At 36.8% G+C, this 12,415-nt stretch overlaps 1 protein-coding gene across 1 annotated transcript; it reads left to right on the top strand.

The window, feature by feature from the left end:
• The first annotated feature begins 9,004 nt into the window (after positions 1-9,004).
• Positions 9,005-12,234, top strand: LOC145780141 (actin-related protein 2/3 complex subunit 2-A-like). Its single transcript, XM_082591853.1, has one exon. It carries the CDS (start codon positions 9,101-9,103, stop codon positions 9,998-10,000), a length of 900 nt encoding a protein of 299 aa, XP_082447979.1. The 5' UTR covers positions 9,005-9,100; the 3' UTR covers positions 10,001-12,234.
• The last annotated feature ends 181 nt before the right edge of the window (positions 12,235-12,415 follow it).

Genomic DNA, 12,415 nt, shown 5'->3' with positions numbered 1-12,415 from the left:
CTTGTCGAAATCTATCTCCGGGTTTGTAGCTCACCCAGCCTTGCAGTTGCAAAATCTTTGTTTATTGTGACCAAGTCTGAGCAGTCATGTGACTTGCACACGATGTCATGTGATAACAGGAATATGATGTCACAAACTCCTTCAATAGGACAAAAATTCAACGTTACAATAGTCCAGGGGTGGGTAACCTGTGGCCGCGGGCCGAAAGCGGCCAGCGTGACTACTCCATGTTGCCCGCGTCAAAATTTCTTTACCCAAAATATATTGTAACAACAGCTCAAAAAAGAGTAGGCTCTGCATTCTCGGTGTATTGCGAATGACTAGTTTATCTATCATAAAAGGCCAGTAGGCCTACGTTGAAAAGTGACGGTACGTTGAAAGCGATGTACCAAAACATTCCACTGCTCAACTTTTATCAACGCTACATAAATGCTGATGATTTTCCAGTCATGCGGAAACATGCTTTGAAATATGTGTCTCTGTTTGGAACTTTGGAAGCACCTACCCATGTACTTCTCTAGACTACCCATGTATTTTCTAGGTAGTCTAGAAGTACATGACCTACCGTTGCGAGCAGTTTTTTTTCAAAATTGAATTTAACAAAAAGTCGGCTTCGCTTCAGACTGACTGATAAAAACGTGGAAATGCAGTTAAGAGTTGCAACATCTTCCATGTCACCAGACATCACACGACTCACCAAAAATAAAAACTTTCAGCCATCCCACTAGCTGTGAAAGTGAAACATCGTTGTCTAGGTATTAGGTATTAGGCTTGGTGGCCGTGCTTAATTTACTTTCGTGCAGGCCCGTAACTAGGGGGGGCGCAGGGGGGCAAAGCCCCCCCTGCAAAAACATTGGCACCCCCTGGAAAAAATTATGTTAAATTATCTCTGTTCGCTGACTTTTCAGTTTTACACTCAATTTTCTTGTGTTTAATTGTAAACATTGTGTGTTTAAGGGAGTGGTAGAATTTAAGGGTTGTGTGTTTAAGGGTAAGGGTGTGGCGTAGCCAGAGGGGGGGTTGGGGGTTGCAACCCCCCCCTTTGTCACACGTGTGACGTCACGATATTGAGATTGATGCTTAGTCTAAAAAAAAATTGCCTAATTTTATACAAAACTGTATTAAAAGAGCGAGTTTTGCCAATACCAAACATCTCAGCCAGGAATTAGCAACAAGAAAACATAGAGACTTAGCTTTATTTCCGAAAAATGCCGAAAAAAACATGATCTTATCCTTTTGCTATGCCACCGGACAGCACCATTTTACAGGAATATTCATACCCACATTTTTGTTGAAAATGCTCTCAGAATGCACCAAATTCAAAGTAATTTTTAAAAATTTTTTGGGGAGGCCCCCCCGCCGCTGGGTCGTCAACCCCCCCCCCTTTCAAAAGTCCTGGCTACGCTACTGGGTAGAATGTTGTCTCTAAAACAAAGTTTGCCTAATTTTAAACGAAACTGCATTAAAAGAGCGAGTTTTGCCAATACCAAACATTCAAATATCTCAGCCAGGAATTAGCAACAAGAAAACATAGAGACTTAGCTTTATTACCGAAAAATGCCCTAGAAAACATGATCTTATCATTTTGCTATGCCACCGGACAGTACCATTTTACAGGAATATTTATACCCACATGTTTGTTGAAAATGCTTTCAGAATGCACCAAATTCAAAGTAATTTTTCAAAATTTTCTGGGGGAAGTCCCCCCAGACCCCCCCGCTGCTGGGTGTCGCCTTTGGCGAAGACGCTGTCGGGCTTTGCCCGCCGCCCGTCAACCCCCCCCCCCTTTTTTTTCTAAATTCCTGGCTACGCCACTGACTACTTCTATGATAAACTAGTCTAATGTAAACGTTGTATTAGGCCTACGATTAATGTTCTTGCGTGAATATACCCACATTGTGTACAAACGTCGTTTTCGTACATGATTCGGAAGGTAAAAGTTGGGCCCCCTCTAGAATACTTTTTGCCCCCCCTGCTGCTCCAAGCTAGTTACGGGCCTGGTACGTAACCTTTAAATTTGCATCGCATGCACGTTTTAAACTTTTGTAGTTTTGCCACCTTTTCCTTTTGTTCCCGTTCACTATTTGTAACTTTATCATTGCTGTTGTTTTCCGACAAAGAAAAATAAATTGAATAGACCGATCCATCGCCTAGCAACGTTCAGCCAATCAGAGCGCATGAGAGCAAGCTATCTTCGCTGGCCAATTATGTAGCATTGATTTTGTGCAGTTTCTGTCACGTTTATGCTGTTTTCGTGGTGGTAAATAAGAGATTTAGTTATGGCACTTGCAATTTTGACGACAAATATCCAGACAAATGCAAAGATATCACTTTCATTTGCTTTCCTAAACCAAAAACAAGATTGGAAGACTGTTTACGTTGGATCAAAGCATATGGTCGGCTTCATGTACAGCTAAACGTGTCAAGAATTAACCTTTGAACATTCATACGTTTGTTCAAAGGTAGGTGGTAACTATACTATCTAGAATCTGAAATTGTTTGCGATCTTATCAAAACAGAAACCGTCTTACAATGCTGCATCAATTGCCTAAACAAGCTACTAGCTCTGCTGGGGGGTAGGCTATATAGCCTACTGATAGACTGATTTTAATGTTTATTTGTGGTGGTGGTTTTGCAATGTATTAAAATACAATAAATACATGAAGTGTTACCATTTTTAGCATTTTGTGGATGGAAAACCTTCTGACATACATCCAGACCCAATTCCAGCTGATGGAATGAAAGTACGAACAACTCGAAAGAGCCGAAAACGAGTTCTGCCAGATATGTCTCATGACAATGAACAGTGAACAAGATGACTATGACCATGTACAAAAGAAGCAAAAAAGTATTTCAGAAGCACAAAACAATGATAGGTTACCGTATGTAGTCATTTTGCAATGGGTTAGGCTAATTGGTTTATTTCTTGATTTGTATGAATTAATTACTGGTAGCTTACGGTACTAGGCTATTGGTATTATAGGCTATGTTTCGGTTCCTTTTTTATCTTATGCAACCATTAAATTTAAACAACCATGGTTTACAGGCTATATGCTATTCATTGCAGAATCATGCAAGCTGGTAACTGAAAATCAAGCTTTGAAAGAAGAACTTTGTGCTTTAAAATTGCAATATGAATCGCAATCTCTTCTTTTGCTACAATTGCAAGAAGGGTCATTTTTTAGTGCAAGTTCCATTTTAAATTCTCCTGTTAATGAATTGTTTGCATATTGTACTGGTTTAAGTCACGCTGTCAGGTGCAATTTAAAACCCTGTTTGATTTTTTGACGCAAAATGCCACAAGTGCCATTAAATACAAAGAATGCAAAGAAAAATGTTTGAAATTGTCTTTGTAAAATCAGCCACTTTTGACTCTTTGCAGGCTAAGAAATGGGTTTCATTTAAAAGATTTGGCTTATTATAGATTTAATTTTTCACTCCAGTGAATTGTAACAAATCAAACAAACAAGGTAGCAGTTGCAGCACAGCACACCATCCAGGCTATGTAACTTCTTCTATAAAAATATGATCAGCTATTCAAAACATTGATAACACTGCATGGCTGTGGCTCTAACAACCCAGTTAAATTGTGTCTTAGAAAGCACTATTTGCAGCAAGTTTCCGATTTTAAGTTTTTTAAGACATCTCAAATAGGTATTTGCTGTCAAACCTGCAAGTACAGCAAAAGAAAATTCTACTTCTAAAAAATCACAGCATAAATGTGACAGAAACTGCATAAAATCAATGCTACATAATTGGCCAGCGAAGATAGCTTGCTCTCATGCGCTCTGATTGGCTGAACGTTGCTAGGCGATGGATCGGTCTATTGAATCTACTTCGCTGCATTTTTTATCTGTAAATAACATTTCGAAATTTTTAATGGCCCGCCTGTGTTATTTCTCATTTTATGTGGCTCGCAATACTAAAAAATTTCCCCATCCCTGCAATAGTCTATATTTCCTTGATGACGCAAACAAGCAGAGAGTGAAACAGTCAAGTTTTTGCATAAACAATCAGGACTAATAAAAAGCTCTAGCCTACCATTGACCAAGGTAGGCTATGAAATTATGAAAACATACATCGTTGATTTCTGCATTTTATTGTCCTCTTTTATGGTAGGCTTTGCCGCTATGAGATTTTTCGTCCGTTCATATGCAGGGCCGTGTTAACCCCCACCCGTGCCCCTCGGCAGGGTGGTCACTACTGTTTAGGGGTCCATTCATTTTAGTCTGTGTATTGTTTATTTAGTATTTAAAACAGAAAAAAGCTGCTACAGAATCTCGACATAAATAATAGCTTAAATTACATAAGGCCATATAGTGTTCCAGACAATTGTTCACCAAATCAAACGTCATGTAAAACCGTTCAGGTCTACTGAAGCTTAGCGTATTACGTAATGGGATATTTCTAAACAAATGAGCAGATTGCAGAATTGTTTGCAAGACCTGTAAAACATTGCAGCTGCAGCATAACATTACATCATCGTTAAATCTTTAATTACTGTACTTGAACAGGTGTAAGCCAGGCTTGAACAGGTGTGGGCCAAGCTTGAACAGGTGTAAGCTAAACTTGAACAGCTACTTGAATAGCTTATCATTGGTTATCATTATTACGTCACAGTAACTGCCTACGTGCGTTTGAAATATTGCAATCTATTCTCGTCATTTTTAAAATTGTTGCTTGAAGAGTGGTCGAATATTTAACTGTTTGCTTAGTGCTTGCCAGCTGGACGAATTTCCGTCTTTATCCAAGTAATTTGTTTTGTAGTGACAAGTTTTAGTGGTGTACGGTGTTGCGTCCCAATTTCGACAGCTTTGAGGCTATTTTTTACAGAAATACAATTCTTGAATAGACGTTTCAGAAGAGTGTTTCTTTTCGGTCATTGCATACAGACGAACGGACCCGGAAATCTTATGTTACAATTTTCCCACGAAGAGATTATGGTTTACCGCTGTGACCACATAGCTGATTCTTAACCTCCGGCTGGGAGCCTACTTCTGTCTGGTTTTCGCTTGTAATTTCACATGTAGTCCTATTGTCTGTTCATGCACTCTGAATAGGCTACCACGAAATACAAGACGCTTATGTTTTTGCATTGATTGATTGAATCTTTTATAGCATCAATTTTTTTAAATGCTCTTGAAGACTCACAAAGCAAAAGTTCAGGACACTTGTCACCTTTTGAAATTTTTCTTTATGTTATAAAGTTTAATCGCTCTTGCACTTGCAAGTGTTAATTGTAATTGTAGGACTATTTCACAAAAAAAAAACTTTTTTCTATTTCGCTTCTAGGTTTGGTGGCTGTGCAATTTTAAGATAATGGTAACACTGTTTTATCGATGAATTTATTTTAAACTTTTGGGTTTTGCCATCTTTACCTTTTGTTGGTGTCAAATTCGTATGTTTGCTTTGCCGTTCTGTACATGTTTGCGCCAGCAGAAAAAATAAAATTGAATTGAATTGAAGCTTAATATTCGCACAACAAGGATGGCAGCGAAAGACCAAAAGGTCACCAAAGTCAGCTGCCACCAGTGGCGTACGCAGGATTTTCTCAAGGGGGGGGGGGCCATTGAAAGTAGCGTAGCCAGGAATTTTGAAGAAAAAAGGGGGGTTTTGAAGACCGGCGGGCGAAGCCCGACGGCGTTTTCGCTTAAGACGACACCCAGCGGCGGGGGGTCTGGGGGGTCTCCCCCAGAAAATTGTGAAAAATTACTTTGAATTTGGTGCATTCTGAGAGCATTTTCAACAAAAATGTGGGTATGAATATTCCTGTAAAATGGTGCTGTCAGGTGGCATAGCAAAAGGATAAAATCATGTTTTCTTCGGCATTTTTCGAAAATAAAGCTAAGTCTCTATGTTTTCTTGTTGCTAATTCCTGGCTGAGATGTTTGAATGTTTGGTATTTGCAAAACTCGCTCTTTTAATGCAGTTTTGTTTAAAATTAGGCTAGTTTTTTTAGACTGAAAGCATCATTCCCAAGCATAAAGAGACTGAAAGCATCATTCTCAATATCGTGACGTCACACGCGTGCCAAGTGGGGTTGTAACCCCCCCCCCCCCCCCCCCCCCTTGGCTACGCCACTGGCCATTGATATCCCAGATGTCTTCATGATATCCCAGTATGGTTTTAGTTTAGACTATATCCATTTCTCTCTCACTAATCACTGTAATAAGCTTACAGAAGAACACTATGCTACATTGGCATACCTGGGGTGGGGTAGGTGGAGTGGGCCATACATTTCGTATTGGCTTAGTCTATAAAACAACATTGTTACAGTAATTGCTTTGACAGAGCAATGCAAAACAAATTAAATGCCTTAATCTACGTCGTTAACTACTAAAACATTTTTAGGGGGGGCATGGCCCAATGCCCCCCCCCCTGCGTACGCCACTGGCTGCCACCCAAACATTTAAACAAAAGACCCAAAATTAAGAACATTAACACATATATAATATATAGCACAATACAAGCACTTTACATAATACAATAACAATGGAATAACACAGGGCAACATAAAAAAAAACTGTGTAGAGAAAGGTAGGCACTTTTACGTATTACACTGCCCGAAAAGGCAACCGCAACCATGCGTGACATACGACATCGCTGATGTTGGTAGTGCTATCATGCGTGGCATGACTCACAACGTGATTAACTGGTCGTCTTTATCGAAAGATTTTGATACAAAGAAATTTAACTGAATGCATCGCCACAACAAACGTTGCCTAATGGTTAGGGCAGAGGAGTAGTAATTTCGATTGCATGGGTTCGATTCCCACCCTCTGCTAATACTATTTTTTCTTCAACTGAACTGAGTGCAAGAAGAATCGTAGTGACTGCAAACAATGGAGTTTATGAGAAAAGTTGTGACTAAAACACCAGTAATGTCATATACGATACGCATGGTTGCGGTTACCTCTTCGGGCAGTGTAATACGTAAAAGTGCCTACCGTAGAGAAATAAGCGTATGATACGTTTCAGGAGTGATCATTGTACAAATTCTTTAATAAACATTTATATTTAAATTTAAAAACATTATAAGACTTTTCTTTTATTTCTTTTGGTACTTGATTCCATAGTTTCACTCCATTAAAACATAGCATCTTCTTACCAGAGTTTGACGTTGTAGAAGACAAATATAAATCATTCTTTTGGTTCTGACGGGTTTTATGATGGTGAATTTCGATTACAAAAATAAAGCAGCCAGCAAAGGCCCGGGGCAGCATTTTGTGCACATATTTGTACATAAATTTTGCAGTCTCTAATTTAATAATATCGTCAATTCTGAGCACAGTAAATTGGTGATAAAGAACAGTTGTATTTGTTGACCTTGGCAAAAATAACCAGGATCAAATGAACTTGTTTTGTAACACTTGTAGTCGAGCAAGCAATGTAGAGTTTGCTCTTCCCCAATTTATAATCGAGTATTGGATCTTGGATTGAAACAAAGCATAATATAAGATTTGTAATATTGTTAAAGGGGCAATGTATCTCAGCTTAAATGCTATGCCGCAGACCTTTGCAAGCTGCTTTCTAAGATTAATAATATGACTATCCCATGTCAATCGCTCATCCAAAGTTACACCTAGGTAGTTTATACATTTCTTCCTTTCGATGGATCGGCCACTGATGGACAGATTAAAATTTTATGCTGCACTTTTTTTGTTACAGATGATCATATAAGTAGTTTTACTATAATTTAATGAAAGTTTATTGGATTTCATCCACACATCAATTTTTCCTATCTCTTTATTGACATTTTTTTGGAGAGATGACAGGCATTTATCTGACATATGAAAGTTTGAGTCATCAGCAAAAAGTGTAGTTGAAAAAGAAGATGCATTTGGAAGATCATTTACATAAAGAAGAAAAAGCAAGGGACCAAGGATTGACCCCTGTGGGACACCACATTTAACAACATTGAAATTAGAATTCTTACCATTAATTTTTGTACTTTGCATTCTATTTGTTAGATAAGATGTTAAAACGTTTAAAAACTTGCCACGAAGGCCGTAATGGTGAAGTTTTTTTTAAAGTATGCCATGATCAACTGTATCGAAAGCTTTACTTAAATCAACAAAAACCGAGCATGTGTATTTGTGATCATTCAAGTTAGAAAGTAAATCATCATAAATTTTTGTCAATGCTAAGCTTGTTGAATCATTTTCACGAAAACCATGTTGAGCTGGGGTTAAAATATTATATTTGTCAATAAAATTCATCATCTGTTTATATAAAAAAATTTCGAAAATTTTGGCAAAAGTTGGCAATAAAGAAATTGGTCGCAAATCTGTAAAGTGTAATGGTGACTAGAATCAATTTGTTTTCTCAACTTGTTTAAACCTGATTAGACTAGGTGTGTCTCCACTCTCCAGGTAGGTTGCGCTTTTTAATGTTCAATGTTTAGAATTGGACCTGGATGGCAATAATTGGCTGCTGACTTTGAAAATCGCGCAAAAAAAAAAATGAATTGGTAAAAACTGATACTTGCGGTAACCAGTAATGGCTACACTTACAGAAATATGGAAATGAGACAGAAAGTTCGTGGGAAAAAAATTTGCGGCCGGTCCTCAAGATTGACAGAGTGAGTTTTCCGATTATTGAAGTGATGTTGCCGGGGAATTATTTCATCCATTAGATGCTGCTGAATGGAGAACAGTCCTTAACGTGTATTGATCAGTCGCACACCTCAAGAGTCGAATCAGCGTCGCTACCTTGAAGCTTCTTCTTTCACGAAGCGAAATGTATTTAAACATTTTTTAAGCTACAACTCATTTAACAAACATGGAACTCAACAAATGTACATTCAACAACAATCGTGCAATACACGCTTCAGAAAAATATAACTACCTTCTAAAGAAAGTCAAATATTGTGTGAAAATAAATTCGTTTGACTCACAACCATCTCAATTCTTTTTTCTCAACAAAGCTTCAAAGATCATCATCAACAAAGCGTTAAATATTGCTTCAATGGCAACTCTGAAAATATTTGGCACTCCTTGTTGATGACTGACTGCGTTTCCTGGTATTGTGGCAGCATCATCGTTTCAGATTTTGATTTACAATTTTTGTAGGGTACATTTCTTGCCATTTATCAGAAAGCATGATTCTGTTGGAAACTGCAAACAGAGTAATTGAAGATACTCTTACGTATAAGTTTGAAACTGCTGTTGCAGGAGGGAAACAGGACTCCACAGAAGTGACTGTAGCCGACTTTGATGGAGCTTTGTATCACATTTCGAATCCAAATGGCGATAAATCTAAGCTTAGAATAAGTATTGGATTAAAATTTTACAAGGACTTGCTGGAACATGGGGCAGATGAACTCATTAAAAGAGAATATGCCGACTTTTACCAGACCACTGCAGAAGATGGATTCAGCGTGACTCTGCTGTATGACCTCACAAAAGTTCCAACAAACTTCAAAGATATTGTCAAGAAAGCTGGGCAGTTCAAGAGAAATTGCTTTGCTTCAGTTTTTGAAAAATATTTTGAAGCACAATCTAGTGGTGAAGTAGGTAAAAGGGCAGTAATAAACTATCGGGATGATGAAACCATGTATGTTGAAGCCAAAAAGGATCGCGTGACTGTGATTTTTAGCACAGTTTTTCGTGATGAATCTGACATTACATTTGGAAAAGTTTTTATGCAAGAATTCAAGGAAAGCAGGCGCCGTAGCCAAACAGCACCCCAAGTTTTATATAGCCACCGAGATCCTCCACTGGAATTGCAAGGTCAAAATGCTGCAGTTGGAGATAATATTGGATACATTACATTTGTCTTATTTCCAAGACACACTGCGCCTAATGTGCGTGACAACACCATTGATTTGATTCACACATTTCGTAACTATTTGCACTACCACATCAAGTGCAGCAAGGCTTACATGCATCAAAGAATGAGAGCAAAAACTTCAGATTTTTTGAAGGTTCTCAATCGAGCTCGACCAGAAGATAAAAACAAGGAAAAGAAAACAATTTCAGGAAAGACATTTCAACGCTAAGGTTCACAGTTATTTTTGACTGAAATTTACTACGAAACTCAGTCATTTAAGATGAACTGTAATTGAGTTACAAACAGAAAGTTATTGATCAAGTATTTTCTAAAGGAATGTTGAACATGCTGATACATCATTGTGTTTCATTTTTGCAACAATTATTAAAACAGACCATCCTTGCATTTACAATCTTCTATACTGTTTAAACCTTAAAATCCGTGTTACATACATGTTACCGGTATGCATGCAAGCTACAAAATATTTGTATCATATTTATTCAGTCTTGTTACATAGTTTTGTGAATGACAACAAGTTGTTACAGGTAGGATTTGATTACAGGTATGGACTAATCAGGCAGATGTGATTAAAGCATGTTGGGTTTTAATGCATTGACTTGAATTTATGAGAAACACTTGAGAAAATTTAATTGTTAATGCAAAGGGCATAATGATGTTAATGATGCAACCATGAAAATACAACCATGACTGAATTTGTTTTTGTCAAAACATTTCTGAATGTCCAATAAAATAAATGGTTGTATATTTTAAACACAGCTATTTTACAATTAAAAAGCCAATAGAATTTTATGATGGCCCAAACAGAAAATTCAAGCTAAGCATTAATGTTTTTAAAGTGCTGCATGGTATATCATGTAGAAATATAGGCCTGTACTATAATTTTAATGCCAATAATTATAAACTGGTGTTTGCTTGATTATTTGACATTTAGGATATTGATTTAGGATATTTACGGTATAACATATAATATATTATATATGAGGTTCATAATTTAAGACATTTTTGGAACATGACCTTACAGGTTTTAGAACAGTCTTATAAGTATCACGCCTTGTAAGATTCCAAGTGCAGATTTCTATGTGAACTATTTCTGCATACAGTATTCTTCACTGACTAGAAATGGACAGTAAGTTAAGTATATATTGTTTCCATTTCATTTACTGCAAATACAGTGAATTTATGATCTACTCAACTATTTTTGTTTAATATACTTGTAATTTAGGTAAAACAAGATTTGGTACAGAGAGAAACATTTTTAAAAAGCTGTATTCTACTGTTGTGCACATCTATTTAATAATACCTAAAGTTAGGTATTATTAAATAGCCCAATCATAAAGTGATCTATAGTTTTATAACTCCTAATTGAAGAGAAGTTTAATCAACAAAGAGTTTCGTTGTGCATTAATACAGACCAACTATCTCTTACATTTTGTTATGTAAAAAAAATAGTGAGAAACTAATGTTGTATGCTATTGCTAATGTGTTGAAAATGAAATTGAATGGTGAATTTGATTTCTGCAAATTTGTCAGTTGTTTGTATTCAATTTGACTATGTATTTCAACAACTACATGTCATTTAAGATTTGTCATCACATGTCATGTAAGATTTGATGCTAGCAGTTCTTGGAGCGTTTTTGAATGTGGAAGAAAATGAATGTGGAGCTATACCGAAATAGACTTGATTGATTGATTTTGAAGACAAGAACCTTTTAAATCCATTGTCCATGTTTTTTGTGCACTTTCTTAAATGAATGATACATGGATTGTATTGTAGCCATGCATTTTCTATACTCATGTACATATACATGCTTTGTTATAAGTAACTGAGACAAAATCCCACCAGATGAAACTTTATATTGTTTATCGATGTATTGCAAAGGAAATTACAATTCAATATTATTTGTTACCCCGGCATTGCTTGTAGCTAAAATTTCTTTTTAGTCATATTCTATTTGCTGAGGGAATCTTTATTAAATTGTTAGTTGGTAGCTTTAAAGTGTGTTTTATATTATAAACATTGTATTTTTGGGTGAGATTTTGTCTGTTCATTTGCTGTTATTGTGATGTACATAGCGAATATAATTCATACTCAAGATGATGGCAAGGTTAATAATTTTTGGAAATAATCTGTTAGTTTAAGATTTATTTAGGCTACTGCTAGTATGCATTGTTCAACATATGCTCAAGGTCTTAGGCATATAAGCTTGTATAGTTGTGATGCAGACTTTCAATAGGAGAAATTGTGGGATGAAAAAACATATGAACTATTTGTATAATATACCCACAGCTTACAAATCATGTATTGTTGGTGTTTGTATTGAAGCTAGGCCTACACTGTTAGTGCGCATTTGAGCTTGCATACAGCGCAATGAAAATATCATTCAACTCAGCTGATTGTAATTACAACATATTCTACAGTGTAATTACAACTTCAGTGTCACATGTACGGTATGCTTCTGGAAAATTTCTCCCCTAAATGCGACAGAAGAGTAACTAAGAATGAAGATGAGTAACTAAGAGTAACCAGTGACATGCAAACTGTGCTTGTTTGGAATATGAACCTTGCAATTAATACACTTTTGAAAGTTTGGTGTTGGCAGTTATGGGTTCTTCCATACCCTTG

The sequence above is a fragment of the Aplidium turbinatum genome, chromosome 11 (genome assembly GCF_918807975.1).
Source record: "Aplidium turbinatum chromosome 11, kaAplTurb1.1, whole genome shotgun sequence".
In the NCBI taxonomy this organism is placed as follows: Eukaryota; Metazoa; Chordata; class Ascidiacea; order Aplousobranchia; family Polyclinidae; genus Aplidium; species Aplidium turbinatum.
This window is presented reverse-complemented; position numbering and strand designations above follow the sequence as displayed.

Excerpts from the sequence above, each read along its gene's own strand:
- LOC145780141 (XM_082591853.1), top strand. The coding sequence starts at position 9,101 with ATGATTCTGTTGGAAACTGCAAACAGAGTAATTGAAGATACTCTTACG.